General features: G+C 41.0%; 1 protein-coding gene and 1 long non-coding RNA gene across 3 annotated transcripts; one reads left to right on the plus strand and one right to left on the minus strand.

The window, feature by feature from the left end:
- The first annotated feature begins 1252 nt into the window (after positions 1 to 1252).
- LOC115581566 (uncharacterized) lies at positions 1253 to 2541 on the plus strand. Of its 2 annotated transcripts, XR_003984047.1 has the most exons (4): positions 1253 to 1878; positions 2029 to 2061; positions 2175 to 2274; positions 2388 to 2541. It is a non-coding gene; the product is annotated as an uncharacterized LOC115581566 (long non-coding RNA). The 2 variants fall into 2 exon arrangements; XR_003984046.1 differs by having other exon boundaries at positions 2175 to 2541.
- Positions 2542 to 3123: 582 nt separating this feature from the next.
- LOC115581538 (E3 ubiquitin-protein ligase KCMF1-like) lies at positions 3124 to 17542 on the minus strand. Its single transcript, XM_030416706.1, has 7 exons — positions 17371 to 17542; positions 14625 to 14792; positions 10795 to 10934; positions 9182 to 9283; positions 6496 to 6676; positions 4964 to 5282; positions 3124 to 4844 (listed from the first exon to the last, which is right to left on the minus strand). Exons 1-7 carry the CDS (start codon positions 17384 to 17386, stop codon positions 4517 to 4519), a joined length of 1254 nt encoding a protein of 417 aa, XP_030272566.1. The 5' UTR covers positions 17387 to 17542; the 3' UTR covers positions 3124 to 4516.
- Positions 17543 to 19939: the final 2397 nt, after the last annotated feature.

Here is a 19939-nt window from a genome sequence, read left to right on the forward strand (position 1 = left end):
TCTTTATTGTGTAAGGATGTGCACGAGTGGAAGAGTTTCTAACCTTTTCTCTTTTTTCACTTGCGTGATAAAATCTTTGTGTTGTCATAACACACACACCACACACAGTACAGGTGCAGCAAGATTAGAAAGTGTAGTCCCGACATATACGTTGTACATCACTGTGTCTGATCAGATATATGAGATAGAGAGGATAATCATGCTCAGGCTGCGTGGCAGTGTTACCTCATCAGGCAGCTTGGTTTCAAATTTTCAGTATTTCGTTATTTAATTTTTATAGCTTAATAACCATTGAAGTGGATGGATGCCCTGGCGAAGAGTTGAAACACACTGACACATCCATGAAGATGGTAAAGGATTTTTTAACATTATCCAAAAGCCTCGGATTCTCAATCAAACTGCCTGCACACCATAGGACTGTCTTGGCTCTTGTCTTTTTTTTATGTAATCGACATACAAACCAACACCATGTAACTTTCTTTTATTAACCTTAAAATAACAGCTTGTAAATCATTTTGATGGTTCAGTGATGATTTCGAGCTGGTCTTTCGTCGTGACCTCTTTCTTCCTGCCAAGGAGGCACATGTGAGTTTTAAACAAATTCAGAGTTGTTAATCAAAAACACAAAAAAACTGAACAGTCCAAAAGGACAAAAAAGGCCAAAAACAAGTAATGTAAATGTCAACATATTTTTGATTAGATATATTTTCACCCACATGTTTGGTAACTTGTCATATAAAAGATTGAATGTAATAAAGAAGTGTTAAATGTCACTCGTGGCCCTCTGGACCTCACTCCTCTCAGGGAGAGGTTTATATAATATAAAAAACATTGTTGACCCAGATTATTAATGACTGGTGATTCTTCCCGGGCATTATCCCCTTTTGATCTTGTGTGACTGCTGTGTAAAAGCTCTTGGATGTCTGCTGTAACCCCACATTCTCGTGACCATATTAAAGGGGCGATACATAAGAAAACATTAAAAAATGATCAACAGAATGTGAATAAACAGCAGCATTGACATTGTGATGCAGTCATATTAACTTAAGTTAGCATGCTAACCTGGCAGCACTTGGTGCACCTTAAATGGTGATATTTTCTTTCCTGTTATTTTCATCATGATAATATGAAAAACTCATGATTTTTATTTTTGTTGATTAAAAAAAACAACCTGTATGGTTGTCCAAACATTTACATTAACTTTATTGTTGGATTTGTAACTTAATTAACAGTAATATAATGTTGTGCCCTTAAAACATTTATCGTCGTGGTTAGATCTGCTCATTTCCGCCCACCTCGCATGCATTTGGTTTCCTATAGCAACCGCCCTCTACACACTCAACGCCTCTGCCAGATCTTTGCAGGCTGCTGTTATTTAGGGGATTTGAGCTCAGATAATAATTCAGTGACTTGGCACGGATTGCACTTTAAGTTCCCAGCACTGTGCGCTGTGGCCTGTCTGCACTGGCTTTAATCTAAGACGTCTCTACGGCAACGCCGAAAAAAATGCTGGTTTGATTCTGGCACACAGAGAGTGACACCATTTACATTCGACGGGATAATGGTTTCCATTTCATGTCGGTTAAATCAGTAACCAACGAGAGATGGAAACCATTCAGGAACCTCCCTTCAGTCAGGGAGTGTGTAGTGTCTCAGGAGCAGTGACATTGTTCAGAGAGTTACGTGTTCGTCTTGATTTCCTCATTTGTGGCTCTTGTGGTTCATCTTAATCGACGACAGAAAAGCCCTTCAGCTGTGATGGAGTGATTGTGGCTCCTGCACACTATGAACAGACTCATCAGGGATTTGGATTTGGAAGTCCACTTAACCCCCGCCTGAAGTTTGTAGTGACCTTTAAATCAGCCTCACTTCAAGATGGTAATGAATGAAAAACTTTGAACAGCGAGAAGCTTGTGTTTTGTCCTTCAAATTAATTAATACAGCAGGGATGTTTTTTTTTTTCTGGTTTACATTTTAATTCTTAATGTTTTATACTAATCAACCGTGACTATATCCCTTCTGTTTCAGAGTGACATTCACAACCACTTAAAGGTGCAATATGTGAGCATTCTAGTTTGTATCTTGAGTAAGTCAAATATCAACTGAATGTGACAGTAACAGGTAACAGTTCTGATGCTGTGTAAAAGACATCTAAATATTATGTTGCTAACCAGCTAACCCTGACCCATCCTGTCCACTCGTTTGGCTCCCATTCTGGCACTGCTCCCCGCCGCTTCGAGCTCCCAGTCCGGACTGCTAGCTGCGCAGCTAAAGGTGCTAACTGGCTAACGGCAGCGAGAGCTGAATTTAAACTGTGCCTTTTTTCTCCTGCGACAGCACCCAAAAGGATGAAATTAATGTGTTTTGGTTTCCTGGTTGCACCTCAGGCTGAACAACGCGCAAACAAATCATCATTTTCCCAGGAAAATATGAAGACAGTGATGTGATTTTTGCTTTGCATCTGGACTAACAACACATGTTCCCTTACAATTTTTATAATATTTGGATTTCTTGTTGAGCCCCTGGTTGCACCTCTTATCTTTGCATAAACATTTTCTGAATATTATTAGGTCTCCCTCTACATGACTGTAGTTTGTTTTCATATCGTCAATAAAACATTGAGAGAGCTGAATAAGAGATGAAATGAGACCAGAGATGAGGGGAAAACACCATCAAAGGAAGACGACTGGAGTTTTTAAGCTCTAAAAAAGCAAGTAAGAGGACCTTCTGATCTTCTTTTTTTTTTTTACACTGTTCCCAAACATCAAGAATAAACTTCCGTGCTCAGAAACCAGAGGAGGTTTTGTTATTCCAGACATGTCATGGATGTTTTTACTTTGATGTCTGAGATTTGTTGGGCCCTACATGGTCTGTTTCCAGATATAACAGACAGAATTCAGTTTGGATGAGAAGGACACAGCCATTTTTGCTCTATTTTAGGCATTTTGTGAATGTGACTGAATATCTGATTTGCATGAATGACTGGACTGGACTGGATTTCCTGGACAGCAACAATTTTCCACAGCACATTACCCTTCACTTAAACATCAAAGTTGGAAGTTAGTCCAGCTGTTAATTTGCCGCTGTTGAACGAGGACATGGATCAGGAGATGACAAGACTAATTGAGATTGAACTTGACCTGTAAGATAGGTGTTTATTTTATTTTTTTTAACCATATCTGTACATGCTCACCAAGAAGTTAGCAACTGAGAAAAAAACAAAAAAAACAAACAACAAAAGTAAAAACAACAAACCAGAGAGCAGGATTGGGTTAGTTCATTTCCATCCAAAACATTTTTATTGTCCTCCAAACTTAAATGATTACCCTGTGATTTGGCTTGTTCGCCGAGCCAAAGACATACATTGCATTTCTTCAGGTAGCAGTGGAGGCATACAAAGATCTTTTTTTGACTGAGAGAAAATTAATGGAAAGAGCAATACAGGATTCTCTCCTTCAAGTCACATTATAAATAATCTTTGCATTCATGAGTAATGGAGAGAAGATTAATTTCGGATCACGGGAAGCTTTAGAAAGAAGCATCTGGTCTTCTGTAAAAGAGAGAGAGAGAAATAAAACAAACAAACAAAAAAAAAATGAAACAACCGTATGTGTGTTGTGTTTCTTCCGTGTTAGAAAAGGCCTGAAAATGGTCACATTTGAAGAGATGGTGTCATCTCTGTTTGCCTCCGAAGTCGTGGATGTAGAGCATCTGTAGTGTACACAAATGGACACTGGATATGCAATTCAAAACCAAAGTGCCCACAGTCGATATAAAGCAAGGTCACATGACCCAAAACAGGTGATGTCACACAAGGGGGAGGGGGTTGAGACTGGACATGAATGTAACCAAATGCAGCCATCAGTCTGTTTCTCTGCGTTTGTGTGTGTGTGTGGTGCAGAAATGCCCGTGAAGTGGCACTCAGCACCATTAATTTACAGTTACTCAGGTGTCTGAACGAAAAGAGAAAGACCTCCCCGTCTAGTGACTGTGCAGTTAAAAATGGGCACATGGTGATTTAAGCTCATGCTTAAGTTGTGGTAAACCATCCAAGCACTTTAATTAATAACTATAAATACACAGCAGCGTTTTATCGGAGAGGTTTCTGTCTGCTTCCTCTCCCTGGGTGAGTGTGTGACGTGTTTGTCTCTTAAAAATGGCTAACTACGCTTTGCTCATCTGCTAGAGGAAACACGGGTTATGTGGATTTGATTATCAACTTTCATATAGATTTTTCTATAATATATTTATATAGTTATTTTTCTTTCTCTCACGCACCCACCACGCTTGCTTGCTTTCACATTCTCTCGTCTCACTACTTTTATTCAATGTACACAACGTAATAAACATGGGGTCGAGTGGGGAGCGACAGAGCTGAAATGACAATCACTGAGAAAAAAAAAATAAAACAAAGCCAAAAAGAACTGCAGTCTTTTTTGTCATCCATTGGCAGTTGGACCGACTCAGCAGTCAGCCAGTTACAATGGTGGTTTGAGGGGAGGGAGTGGCCATGTCATCAAAGGGGCGGCGCTGGGGGCTCTTTCTTCGTTGGCGCCGTTTTAGTCGTCGTTTTCGTCGTCTTGGTAGCCGGGGTCATCTCCTTGAGGTTGAGGTTCTCCAGTGCCACGTCCAAGGTCATGACCTCAACACAGCCCATGGCCTCGAAGTCAGCGAAATTCCGCAATGAGCCATGACAGTCGTCCTCGTCCTCGGAGGAGGAGGCCGAGGCGTCCTCGTCGGGAAGCAGCGTTGACAGCAGCAGCTCCGTCACAAACAGGCTCCTGTCGGCCCACTGGGCCTCACACGCTTGCCGCTCCGCCTCGGACAGCCGCGGTTCGCTCAGCCTGTGGGGGACATAAGAGGATCATGTAAGAGCTCATACGGAGATAAAGCCAGGCGGATAGAGATAAAACAGGACAGTTTAAGTTGATCCAAAAAGTAACCACCCCAGTAATAGCCCCACCTGCTGAGTAGAAACTGGGAGCTATGTGCATTATGCTGTGTGTTGGACTCAGGAGGACCCGGGTTGGGACTGGGGTTGGTATTGTGGTTGGCGCTGGGGTTGGGGTTTGCAGCGGCTGAATTGGTATTTAGGATTGCATTGGTTCGGCCACCGCCCCGGGTGGCGTTTCGGGCTGTCTCCAACTGCTGACGCGCCGCCTGGGCCTGCTGACGCTCCAGTTGAAGTTGCATCTGAAGCTGTTGGAGCTGCGAGGCTGAGGGGCCCGAGCTGAGCTGACCACCCGCTGAACGCCGCACCCCCGACAACTGGGACAGCAGCTCTGGAGGATGAGAATGTAACAGAAAAAGGCTTAAGATCAACAACAAGGAGCACAGAGATGGTTAATGTACATTACATTAGATGAGCCTGACAGACAATATACGACAATAAATGTGGGCTATAAGTTTATTATTTACATTGTTGATTAATCTATTGATTATTTTCCTGATTCAGTCAATGAAAAAGCAAAAAAAAAAAGATGGAAAATGTCCATCATTGTTTCCTATCAGCCCAGATGATATTGTTTTTGGGTTGTGGACAAAACAATCAATTTACGTGTAAGAAGAAGTAACGACACCAGAAAATATTCACATTTAAGAAGCTGGAATCACTGCCTTCTTTTTTTCTTTAGATACTCAAACATTATTCCATTATCAAAACGAATTGGCCATTAATTCAAGAGTTGACAACTAATTGATCAATTGCCGAAGCTCACAATAAATAACAAGGAAAATAAGTTTGCTCAAATAGTTCACTCCAAAAACTAGCACTCATTAGCTTCTCTGTCTCAGAGCTGCAACCACAACAGCAATCTCGTAGACCCCTGTGCAGCCTCGGATCCACAATCACAAGTATGACATTGTATCTCAAAAAGACACACTAGCCACTTGGCAGTGAGGTTTTTTAGGCTACAACTCGACCAGTCGGGTCATTAGAGAGGAGACTGGTGCCCTGTTTGTGAGGCAGTCAGAACAGGGACCCTCATTATGGCACAGCTGGAGCTGACATGGCGAATGCCAAGCACTGAACCGGATTAAAATTGGGAACAGGATAAACAAGGAATTGCCACAGCAACAACTCTGCCCACACATTACTCCATGTGATAGACCATCTTTAAATGTAGACAAACAAAGACTAGGATGAGATCTCTGCTACTGCATGTAGTGCGTGTGTGTGTGTGTCAGAGAGAGAAAGGATTTGTTCATGACTCCTATTAAATGCATCTGTTTATGCCTGATTTGGTTCAGAACACAGTGTGTCAGACCTCCTGCAGGTGCAGCTGAGTGATACCGAGTTTAACTACAACAAGAAGGTAATTGTTTTCAGCCTGACAGTGCTAATGACAAGAATGGAGTTGTTTTTTGTCTGTCCTACATCAGCTTCTTGTTCTGTGCCCCTGAGAGAGTCTGTACTATTTCTATCATACATGTCAGCACTGGTTCACCATGTAACCACAAATCCCCCTCCATGTTGGTGTCTGTGGTGTGACTGACCTGCTATGGGGTCCATGGCCTCTCTGCTGTAGTTGGAACTCTGTGAAGAGCTCTGACTGGTGGAGAGCCCCCCTGTGGTGCTGCTGGTGAAGTGCATGTTAGACCTGCGGGCTCGAGGACCTCCGAGCCCACGCCCAGGGTGGAACATCCTCCTCACGTGCCGCACCCCACTGGACTCATCGTGAAGCTCATCATTAAGGAACAACGGTGCAACAAACCATTTTCATTGTAAAAATCATCTCTGGATTACACTCGATAGCTTCTAGAGCTAAAGCTATTCTTCAATCTGACTGTTTTGTCCAACCAACAGTCTAAAACCCAAGATGGTTTGTATTTGGTTTCCTGTAAACTCTCTACAAGATGAGCCAAAATCAAAAATGAATTCTCTGCTGATCACCAAATTCTACTGTCATTACCATTTCCTGGTGCTCGCTGCACTCAGGCCTCTATAGTAGCTGCAATCTGAAACATATTTGCATAGTGCTCTCATGTACTATGTTGCAGGCTCTGCTCACAAAAAAAGCTAAAGGCCTATTTTCTGGCACTTAGGATGCACTTGTTCAGTCTGTTTCATTAAAACACATTTTTGCATCTTTTGTTAACTCCGCCACACTTATTCAAGTATCCTATAAATAGACAGAATGCTGTCTTCAGTGCTCTGAGTCGATCCCAGAGTGCAGCGTATTGCAGCTGATTCCCGACAGGTAGAAGCAGATTCTACCATTCAAACCCTGCACATCATTGGATAAATAACTGAGTTTAATGTTCCCTACCTTAGGAAATTCATGTGCTCCTTTGCTGAACAATTTGTATTTATGTGGGAAGATTCCTACATGAACTGCATTTTGAACCTCAAAAGGACTGAAGAGGACAAGTACAGATTTCTGGAACATAATCAAACTGACAAATATAGTTCAACAAGGCCGCAAGATTGATTGAGATTTCATCGTAATTAGGCAACACAAAAGCCATCATCAGATGGCATATGTGTTCAAACAAGACACGTTTCTGTCTTGCAATCAGGAGTATTGCAGTTGTTATGGTTTTCATACTACATTACTGATCAGCAGGTCACACATAAGATCACACTGGCGAGATGTGAAACAGGAATGATGCTGTTCAAGTTCTTTGTGCACTGATCTGAGGCAGAGAAACAATTAAGAGAAACGAACATGAGTGAGAGAATAGATTAGGATTATTTTTGTACTGAAAAAATGTAACTGTCGGCTTCTTTTGTTCAACAAGGAAGTCAGGGTGACAAATACAGAACCGCTTGTGTGTATGTATTCTGATACATACATTTTCTGATCAAGAGAATATAGGTCATTATTGCGCCTGCTACGTACACATAGATGCATGATAAGACTGGGTTCAGAGAGCTACTGCAGTTGAAGGCAGAAGAGAGAGGGAGAAAGGAAAGCTCTCATTGGCTGTATCTTGTTCATGGCTCATTGACCCCTCGGCGGATCAACCACCCTGCTAGATATCCAGCGGGTGTCTGCGAGCTCCTGGATTGCATCTTTGAACAGTTCACACATGTGAGCGAGCACCAATTTGCCTCCGATTCAGAGCTTTTTGTTGGAAAATAAGGGTTGAAATCCTTTAGAGAGAACTTAATAAGAGCTTAACTGATAAGAGAAGACCATAACTCACTAAGAAAACTGTTTACTTGAGTTACCATTTTCCCCAATTAGTCTGAATAAAACTGAATCTTGTGTGAATTTGTTTCTTTCTCTAACAAAACACTGTCTAATGACTTTTTCCCTGCGTTGTTTGCAACGTTCGCCGTCTTCACTTCTTTTCTATAACTATTTTTTGTGCCACAAATAGTTACTGCCTTCTGCAGTTGGCAGAAATTTGGGTCAGCGCACTGCACGTGACATGCCAGTAGAACAGCTAATAAAAACAATGCAAATCATTAGGGATGCACCAATTCAGCTTTTCTCTCCAGATACCGACTGAAATACCGAGTACAAATCTGATACCAGTGCTCTCTTTCTTCTTAAATCAAAAATCTTTAGACATCCCAAATTAACAATCATTGGGAATATTTCAGTGTAAGATAACCCAGGGCCAGGGGTTGTTTAGGCACTTAAAACTAGAGGCTAACCAATATAATCAGCCGATATTGGCCTATCACTGATATATCGTATTGGTGTATATGTTATCTGATGTGCACTGATATGAAAGTCTATTATTTACAGAACATACTGCTAAAAAAAAGATGCTTAGGATAATTTAATCCTAGCAAAGTTCATTGTTTTAGTAGACTGCTGTCATTTGTGATAATAATTTGTATTACAGCATTGGCATCATTATTGCACATATTTTGATGATTTCCATCATTTATATTCACCCACCATGATGATTTAGAAAACTACCACAGGAGGCTTAAATGCGATTAGCAAAATGTCAACAAATGTCAGTTTCAGTAAACAGACGCCTCTCTGGTGAACTAATCTTGAAAATGACAAAACAATCTGGACAACACAGACAGCATTGCTTTTTCCCCACGTCCATGAGCTAGAATGTTTAAATGTCTGAATAATTTGGACATAGAAACCTTGAAATATCTTCTTCTGTTTGTTTAACAGACTGAAGCACAAATTCATGTTTTTTTTGCAGTCAATATTGCAGCCAAGTTGTGGTCATGACAGCAGAGTAAACTACTACTTGAGAAGGATATCAAGTCTCTGGGTGCTCTGTGTTCAAGTGTGAGATGAGCAGCAAAGTCATCTGTCACATGATTGGGGTCGCCACCTGGCAGCGCTGCACATATGGGGCAGATCTAGAGGACAGGAAGAGAGAGTGGACATGTTAATATCAGCACACTTCACTGCTAAACATTCATCGGTTGGTGCTGGGTTCTCCTGAACAAATACTGAGATTGGAACATATCTACTGTACAAATGCCAAGTTTGATCACGAAGAGATGCAATCTCAGAAAAGCTCCAGCTCTGTGTTGAGTATGTCAAAACTCTGGACTAATTTTGAATGTTTGATGAGTTAGTCAACAATTGGATAGTCTGCTGGCAAACAGCATCACATATGAGCTGTAAGGATCCTGTGATTTTGTTCAGTTCATGTATTTAAAAGGGATGACCATCAAAATTAACCCAGCTAACTTCCAGCGTTGACTTGGTGCTGTTAGTAAAGGACTTCCCAAACATACATTTTTTCCATCAAAGCACATGACTCAATGTCATACTCTGAGGACTAGCATAACGTGACAAATGGAAACAACCTTATGATCATGAACTTCATAATGTTTTTCACATCACGCTTGCTGCCTGCCCACGACTACAAACTAGATTCAGCATCTGTCCACAGAAGTGCACCTGGGAGGCCGCTTGTTTACAGAGCTGATAGGCTGAACAAACTGACAGCACTGGTAGAAATGTGAATTGTTTGCTAGTATTAATTAATTAATTGATTTTCCTTCTCAGCTCACTGTAATGAGTGGAGGCAATCTGCAGCTCACAGAGAGATGATCAAAGTAGACATGGTTATAAAATAATTTTTTAAAAAAGCACTACTGCATATATGAGAAAAGTAGTATAAGCCTTGGCTCATGGAGGAAACTGCATGTTAGAGATGTCACTCAGTGGCTTAGTTGCATTGTTTGTAATGTAGGCGCCAGATTTTGACCAGCTGTCTACTGAATGAGCATCGCACTACAAAACTGTTGGACTGTTATGGACAGTTCAACAACAAATGATAAAAATCGTCCTATTCAGAACCTGGCTCATAATTAGCCACAATATAACTTAGTCATTGTAACCACAGACCGTTCATGCTGACTTAAAAACCTTTGCGTTAATTTCTGTTAAGCGACACACTTCATTATAATGGTTTGGACCTCAAGCAAGTTGGAAGAAGTAAGAATGACACCCAAAACAATCCAAATTAAATATATGTCTTGCAGTAAAATGTAGAGTACATGGGCTGAGCTTCTTAACGTATTTCTCAGTAGCTCAAACAAGTGATTTCTTGCTGCCAGAAGTAAAACAGTGAGCATCTATACATAGAGCTGCACAGTGTACCTGACATCACTTGCAGCTAAGATGACATCGGAACAAGACTTCGACTGTGACACTGTGAAGCAAGACACTGAAAAATGCCTAAAGATAGGACTGCACATTTTCAAAACCTACAGGAATCTCGAATGTGAGAGACTGAGAACAAATTCTGAGGCACACGAGGAAAAATCAACACAAATGTTAATGTTTCCAGGTCTGTGCAAACATCTACTCAAGGTTTCATAGGTGACTGTGTGTGACACTTCAGCGCCAAACTTACCACTTCTGTGGAGGTCTCTGTGTGCTCTGCAGCCACGTGCTCCTGCAGGGAAATCTCCGTGTAGCCCATCCTGCCACAGTAGGGACATGTGAAGGCCTGGGGCTGCTCCACTGAGAATGCTTCTCCACCATAGTACAGGTCTGCAGGGAGATCGAGACGGACATTCAGCGTCACCATTTTGACTTGTTTTAACTGCAAGTCCATTACAAGTGATGGGATTACAGTTATTTCTCCAAAACTGCTGTATATAATCTCTAAGTCAAGAGTGGTGGATACTGGTGAAGGAAGTTTGACAATGATAAAGCTTAATAAGGTGTATTTCATCAGAATAAAACTGCACAAAGTCAGGTTGAAGCCCATTTTGACCAGATTCATTTTGACAGGTTAATATTCAGACAGGTTTAGATGACAGGAGACACCCGCTAGTGAACTTCTTTTTCTTTTGCCACATTACAGGAATGGGTTGACAATAAAACCTTCACAAGCTGACTGACACCATCTATTAAAGCTAACCTGTGTCTGACATGACATATCTTTTAACGACAGTGTAGCATTTAGCTTTCGACAGCTTTACTTAAACCTGCATTAAGTGATATTTTTGCCAAAGCTGACATTGTGAACATGTTAGCGAACATTTAGCTATACAGACAGTCGGTAGATAAAGAGCACCATCAGATTTTATTTGAAGTAGTGTTTGTGTGCACCTGATGAAGCTCTGTTTTGGCTTTCACAAACATCTGATGGAAATATAAGGTCACTTATCTTGTAACTGTTATATTATGTTCACCAGCAAGTCGCTACCTTTGTCCAGCTAGCATTTTAGGGCTGGGTATTTCCTACAATCTCAAGATACGATACGTATCCCGATACGTGGGCTACGATACGATACGTATCGTGATACACATACATTTTGAAAAATGACAACATCCTTTACACAATTAACAACAGTAATAATAATAATTATTACATTTTTTTGAAAATGATTGTTACTGCTGCCGTTAATATAAATTATATGAATATCTGTGAAATCCATATTAACAGGTATGACAGAGTCAGTCAGGACTTTTCGTAGCTTTTTAGACAGAAATTTGACAACAGAGGCCCCATAGATTGATATACATAAGCTTATTCCCAGGACAGAGGTGGACAGCTCCCTCCACCAGTAACAACATATCATCATACAAGAATGTCTTTGACTCTTTCTTTCATATCTTTGTACAACTTCGGCGACGCTGTTTCTGTGATGAACCGATGAGTGGGAATTACATAGTGTGGCTCACACTCGTTGAGCAGCTGCCTGAATCCTTCACTGTCCACTACGCTGTACGGGCGCAAGTCCTTACAAATAAATCATAAAAGTGCCTCTGTAATTTTCTGTGCCGTGCAGAAGTAGATGGGTATTTAGACTTGAAAGCGTCACTCATTTTTGGTTGAGAAGGCACAAAATTCCCAAGTGTAGCCTCCTTAGCACCTGCTGCTCTGGATGGTGTCTCGCTATGTGGAGATAGAGGTTGGTCGTATTAGTGCAGTATTTCACCTTGCATTTACTAAGCCTGAATACTGCATAGCTCATGTCCAAATCCCGACCTCCGGCTGTTCTCCAAAATCCAAAATGCACCCATATCTTGGCTTTTAGCTTGGACGGCGGTGGGTAAACTTTCTCATCCATACTTGTTTGTCTGTTTTGGCGAAAAACGTGCACTGCATTGTGTAGATGGCCCTCTACCGCCACCTCTGGCCAATATGTGTACTGCACCTTGGAAAACGTGTCTTGAAACGTCAGTCTAGGCATTTATGGAAATATCGATTCTTTAAAGTGTTCATCGATGCAAGTATCGGCAAAAATACGCGACGATATCTGGCCGTATCGATTTTTTGAACACAGGCCTATAGCATTTGGTGCTGGGAACGTAAAGAACTGGTTGATGACAGCAGTGAGACCTAACCAAAAGCCCAACGTTTGCAACCCAAAACAGTGCGCTGAAACATGCAACGGTGCTGTGAAGACTCAAGAAAAAATGACTTGGGTGTTAATTGAGAAATGGACGAAATGACTTGAGTCATAAGACTGGTAAATATTGAAGAGTATTAGGGCCAGGGGTGAGGAAAAAATTAGAGATGGAAGCTTTTTTTCATTATGCACTTCTAGAGAATGGTCAAATTATCTAGAATAAAGTTGAAATAAAATTTTGGAAATAAAGTCAAAATGTTGACAATGAGGTCAACCCTTCTGGTCCGTCAAATCCAGATAGGCAAGCGACTGACAGCTGTGCGAGCTGCCCGAGCAGCTGGTCTCCGCCATGAAATGATTATTCTCGACATTTGGACTTTACTCACAAAACTATATTTTTAGCTTTATTTCGATTTTTTTTTTTTTCTTGAAGTGCATAACAGTTTCTTAAAAAAAATGTTCCTATAATTTTTTTTCTCACCACTGGCCCCAATTCTATACACGTAATTATCCCCTTTGCTTTCATCATTTAAGTGAGCTTTTTTACATCATGCAGTCATTACAATTAAAACACTGATTGGCACAGTTTCATGGAAAGCAGTTTGTAATGCATGTTTCCTTGCCTACTGGCTGCATATGAAATCACCTCTAGGAAGTCTCTCAACAGCCCAGCTCTAGCTACTAATACAGTCATTTTAAAAGAAAGATTAGCATGTGGGTCTCTTAACAGCTCTTCTTTCCATCCAAAAAATACCAATGTTCCAATTCAAACTTAAACTACTACCGGTAAGTACATACTGAGATTCACCATAAAATCTCAGGTTGGTCTGCTTCAGGCACACTGAAAATGTAAAAACAACAGAAAAGCGGCCTTCTTTGTGAGCTTGCACCTTCTGCTGTGTTTACAACAACAGTTTGTCAGTTGTCTTTTTTTCACACGTCGTAAAACAACAGTATGTTGAATGCAACATATTTCAAAGCATCAATTAGTTATAAAAGCATTCACACAAAATCCAGTGAAATTATCCATTAAATCAAAACCATAATTTTACTAGGAGATGAGATTACACCCAGCTACTGAAACAACTTTAAAAACAATTATTTTTAACTGAATTTAGAGTACATATTGTATGATTAAGACTGGAATATCTCTCCCCATTACTGCCACTACAAAATTATTTATTTTTGGTTTGTAAAATCAAATTCTCAATAACACAATCCCAAAAAACTCATCAGGCTGTCTGGATAAAATCAGGCATCATTACACCATTAGTAGCCTTCCTATCTGCAAACAAAGGCCAGTGCCGGGAAAAGATTCCGACACTACTGGAGATTTATTCTTAATATGATGTGCCATAGTGTTGTTAGTTCTTGATTAAATGTGACTGGTGGCTGTGAGCAATGGTTCATATTCTAAAATTCAAATAAATCCCTGCACCAAGTTTGGAAAATAAAACCTCTCAAATTTCCACATGAAGCTATTCATTCTCTTTGTTTAACTGTCTGTCACCCATCACAACATATGCACAAAGACACACACACCATTTAATCTGCATCTAATGAGGGTGTCATAGATGCAGATTAAATTGTACGGTTAATGTACTGACATTCAGGCGATAAACCACCATGAGAAACACTTTATAGATACTGTGATTGTAATCTTACAACCAACTGTGGTAAATGTTCATATGTTGTGTTAAACATCTATAATTTGGTGTAAAATGTTACTAAACACCAATAATGACAGCAACAAATATAACACTGACTGACAGACAGCACTTGTGGTTCAAGTTCACACAGTCTATATGTTCACAAGCCAGACAGGCGCTCCACTCACAATTTGCCAGATGTGAATACTGATCACTTATATCGTACTTACCGAAGTCGACTCGGGTTAATATACACTGCATTGGATGCTCTGTGGTGTGTCTGGTTGTGGTTGCACCGCTCTCATAGCATGATGCGCACAGGTCGTAGTCGTAGCAAATTAAACATTTGTATCGTCGACCTCTGAAGTTGCCTTTTAAACACGCATCACAGCTGACGCCTGAGGGGAGAAAGATAAGGCATTATGAGAGAATGTAAAAAACAAAATATTAAAAGATAAATGGTGATGAAAGGTGGAACTTTGATTGGAATAATATGGAGTCTGGTTGGAGGTCATGCTAATGGGGGAACAAATTGTGCAAATGCCTGACATTATTCTATTTTGAGCAGGAAGCTCCACATACAACATTATTACTGAATGAAAAGTCCTAAAATGTGTTGTAGACATGGTCGACAGAAAACAAACCACTTAAAACATCTAGAATGCAAGAATCTGGTAAGATGAATAACTACTGTATTCATGTACAGTTATCTAAAGTTTTAACTGTGACAGAGGTTGATTTAACCGTTTTGTGGTGATGTGACAGTGTACTGCATGCTATGGGCTGTAAATCATCAGTCTCATCGCCATACAATATTATATCAACTCTTTGGTCAACAATTTGATAACTGCAGATATCACAAAGTCTGTCACGACACAGTTTAATTCGATTTTATCAGGGGCCTGCAACTGATATACGATGATGTCATGATGATATCAAGATGGTCTCAAGATGCTGTGATCCCTTTCTTTTCTGATTTTGGCTATTAAAGAAAAAACAACACATAAATATTAGTAACCAGAAAAATGCCGAAAGGTTTACTTTAAATTGACTCCAGTGACACACATAAAACATGGCCTAACAACAAGAACCTCTGAAAATATCACATTTGTTTTTTGCTAATCACCATTCCAGCTTCAGTTTATGGCAGTTTACATTGCATAAAACAGCCTCACAGTTTTCCTCTCACTTTGAATGTTAAAGAGGGAGGTAACGTTTGGACAGAAAAGGTGACACGTATGTGCCAGGAGAATTTCAAAATGGAGGTGTATCTTAACAATGATGATATGGATGGAGGTTTTCACCCCACAGCGATATTGATTTATCATTAAATCGATTGCGATAGGCTGTTACAACCCTACTGGATTGCTGTATGTTTTGTATTTTGTTGGTTTAGTTGTATATTTGCCTTTGTCATGGCGGTGAAGGGACATGGGTCAGATGTCTGCGTTGTTGTGTCATTAATGTTGTTTGATTGTAACACAATAAGACTGCTTTATTAAAAATACATTTGAAGAAACAACACTTAGTTGATGCAGTCCAGCCAAAACTGAACATTAAAAGTGCCGCATGTTTCTTCTGCTTGGCATCATATATTACAGGTTTGCTTGCTGTATCCATCCATTGTAGCAATCCTTTTAACTAGGGGTAAGCAACAGATTTACATAGAGTCCCTACTCCATACATCATTTAATAAAACTACACTCACAACACCCCACTCAATCATTAAAGACCCCTCATGACTTAATTCATTCCAACACTAATTATATATATATATATATATATATATATATATATATATATATATATATATATATATATATATATATATATAGATATAGATATAGATATAGATAGATAGATAGATAGATAGATAGTTTAACCTGATGTGTCACATAGGGTTCACATGTGTTCATGTCAGGCCAATTCTTGATTGACTTGGACAGTCGTGCAGTCTCGGTGTATTGTATGACACCAGGCTGTTTAAACTCCCTCTTATCTCCATTGATAGCTAGCACACTGGAAAAGCTCAGTGCCAAGCAGATCCTGCTGTGCAGAGGCTGACGACTAGCTGTTACAGAGGCGTTTATGGCGTAACAACGATAACAAGTTACATCTCAGACATAAATAACTTGATGACTTACTGACAGTAAAGTTGACAACAACAACAACACAGGCAAGGGAAATATATAAGGCCGCTCAGGCCTGACTAACCTTCGCTGCTGCCTAATCATTTAACGAACAACCCGGCTAACGTTAGCTTAACTCTTAGCTGACAAGCTAGACAGCTGTTGTATACTTCACCCAACTTCACTTTTTAATGGCTGGTGGGCTGAAACATGTATTGACAGTGTTAACAGACGTCTGCTCGACACGAACAACGAACTTCAAGCCTAACAAGGTTGAGCACAAGGACGAGGTGAATGTTGGTTCGCTACACGTTAGCTTGCGAAACTGGAATATACAGGCCAGCTCGTTACCAGGAAGGGGAGCTAAAAACTAGCTAACATTCACAATTTGACAAGACTCGACCCGGCAACGCCATCTGGGGTCCGCTGCTCTCCCGTGTTTCCTATTCTCGGCACTCCCCCCTTTGCCCCACGGCTCGCCAACGTTAACCTACATAACCTATTACCAGTTAGCTTGTGAGCTAGCTGGCACACTTGGCTATCATAAATTAGCGTCTTCCGTTTATATGTCAGCGTTGTTTTGGTGTACTGACGCTGACCGTTGCACATTTTCGGACACGCAAACGTCAACCGCAAGGTCCGTCGGGTGAGATGAACGTTTTTGCGGCCGCCATAATGCGTCCCCACGAAATTACACTGCAACCTTGCTGCACTAGCCAGCGTTAGCGAGGATGGGCTGCAAAACAAGAAATTCTCGGCTAGCTCACGTTAGCTAGCGGTGCTCTGTCAACGCTTTTGTCGCAAAATCCCGACTTGCTGGCGCCTCTGTGCCGGGGTGTACTCTTACCTTCATGACGGGACATCCTATAAACACTAACGCAAGCCCCTGCTCGGGCTCCCTGGCGTGCAATACAGAATAATATCAGTGAAGAGAGGAGAAGCCGGGGTTGGCTGGCTGTCCCTGGCCTCTTCCCTCATGAAGGATCCGGTCTGGCTCACTGCCTCCCTCCGCCTCCTGCTGTGTCACTGTCCGGTGCGCCGCTCCTCCGTCCACACGGTGGCGCTGTTGTCTCAGTTCTGATTTGAGGACTGCTGAGGTATACTGATGCTCCAGGGACTTAAAGCCATCAAGAGACCCCTCACAAACATTTCTTCTTTTATTATTATTAATATTTGTTTTTATTAATATTTTTTTGTCTTTCCGAACAGGCACATAATCCCCTCTTAGATGTGTTTCCCCTCACCTGATAGGGCTCAAGTATCCTTCTCGTATTAAAGGATACATTCAAGTAAAACAATGACATTTCAGTCATTATTCACTCTGCCTCATGATGATGGAGAGCCAGGTGACGTTTTGTAGTCCACATAACATTTCTTCAAGCTTCAGAGCAAAGCAGCAAAGCAGCAAAGCAGCGAACAGCAGCTTCACTCCTGAACAAGTGAAGTAAATGTGGACTCGTTCTAAACTGTAAAGAGAAGTAACTGAAATGAAACACAACACGCCCCGAGACCCCAAATTGATCTGAAAATCTATAGGTGAGCTGAGCCTAAATTCTTGACTGTACATGCTGAGCAAACAGTGTTGGGGCCCACTCCATCTTCAAGGGCGGCACAAGCTCACCTGAGGGTGAAAATGACGTCTTTCCACATTCATTTGGGATCTCTTATCTTTTTAGAAAGCCATTTTTATTCCTTTTAAAACAAGTCCCCTACTACTTCAGTTGTCTAGGAGAATGCTGCAACGCCGATTTGCTCTGAAACTCCAGAAAAGTTTATTGGACTATAAAAACTTCTCCATCAGCGGCATTGAGTAGATAAGGACTTAATTTTTCTTTTTTTCGGGAACTTATCCTTTAAACAGACTCACTGTTTATTCTTATTTATATACACAGGACGGATCGGAAGACAGTAGTGATTGAAACAACATAGACTGAAGTGAGACAGGCCATAAAAACATAATTTATTGATCTTTAATAAGATTTAATAAGCTGCGCGTCGGACGGTTCTTAGGCCTCCGCGTCGTCCATTAACTCCTGTTTATGGACACCTCGTCGGGCGTTATCCCTTACTTATAGGACAATCACGCCTGAATGTGGGTCATGTGATACTCTGAGTAGACGAGGACACATACATGAATTAGACCTACATACTATGAGTTCAATGGCCACACCTGTTGACCTTAGCAAACTTCTTAATTCTTCTCACCTACATTAAAAACAATATTAAACAAATCAATATAGCAGTAAAGGTGAGACAGATAGCATTAAGAGACGTTTACGTGCAAGGAGCCTCCTTGTTATGACACAATTACAGGTGCTGCTTGACCCATGGAGTAGATGAGGGAGAAACGTGATGAAGGGTGTACACAAACAAGTCAAATAATCCAAAAGTTGTTGGATTTTAAGGGATCGGCACAAAGGAAACTTAAGGATTGCAGCTTTTGTTTAGTCTTCATGGCGCAATCCTGAGGGTTTTTTTCTGAAAATAACTGCAGGAATGAGTCAAGTTACACAAGATAAAGATGTTTAAATGTAACTCCTTCTGCAGCCGAGTAGGTCTACATGATTATTTTTAGGATTTCACATTGCCTCATTGTTGGCCAGACCTCGGAGGGCTAAACCAGGGCAGGCCAGCATTATTGCAGAATCAAACCCGGCGCTCAGACCGAGCAGCTGGCTGTGGTGTGCGAATGGAAATAACATCAACACCCCTGCGTGAAAAGCGGCTGTGACTTTGAAGCAAATATAACTGCTAATGTCTGACATCAGGGCCGTCCAACAGGCTGATTCTTATCCTATTTCTAAAGAACTGCTGACTTTTTTGTCACAGGGGAGTTCAGGTAAAGAACAGAAATATAAAAAAAAAAAAAAAAGCTGGATTGAATTCCCATAAAACACAACATTTAGATTTTCAGTGGTAGGGAGGTAGTGGTGCCGGCAGCGTCATCACCTGGAAGATCTTTATCGTCCAGCCTTTTCAAAATACACACACCACTTCCTGTGATGCAGTGATGACTGCCTCCCCCCAGAGATCACTCATGTCCACGAAAAAAAAAAGGAGCAGCAGGAGGGTGAGTGAGCAGGACGAATCATACACTCCACGCGTCACTGCATCACCTCATCACTTGAACTGTAGTGCCCTCTCGAGATGGAGCATCTCACGCACCTTCTGCTACGTTCCCACATCCGTGCAGACCGGCTATTAATATATGTGGGTAAAAATAGGACGAGTTATTTTGGATTCTCCTCCATCAGGCACACCATCACTATCCTCCTTTTGAAGAAATACATGTTTCTTTTAATGTTAGTGCGTTCGGTTGTGAGAAAAATGCATAAATGTTAGTCGAGTCCATCCAGGTCATATGGAAAATGAGATTGGATCTGTTTGCATCAGGACTCATTTGTCAGATAGATAGA

The sequence above is a fragment of the Sparus aurata genome, chromosome 5, assembly GCF_900880675.1.
Source record: "Sparus aurata chromosome 5, fSpaAur1.1, whole genome shotgun sequence".
Lineage (NCBI taxonomy): Eukaryota > Metazoa > Chordata > Actinopteri > Spariformes > Sparidae > Sparus > Sparus aurata.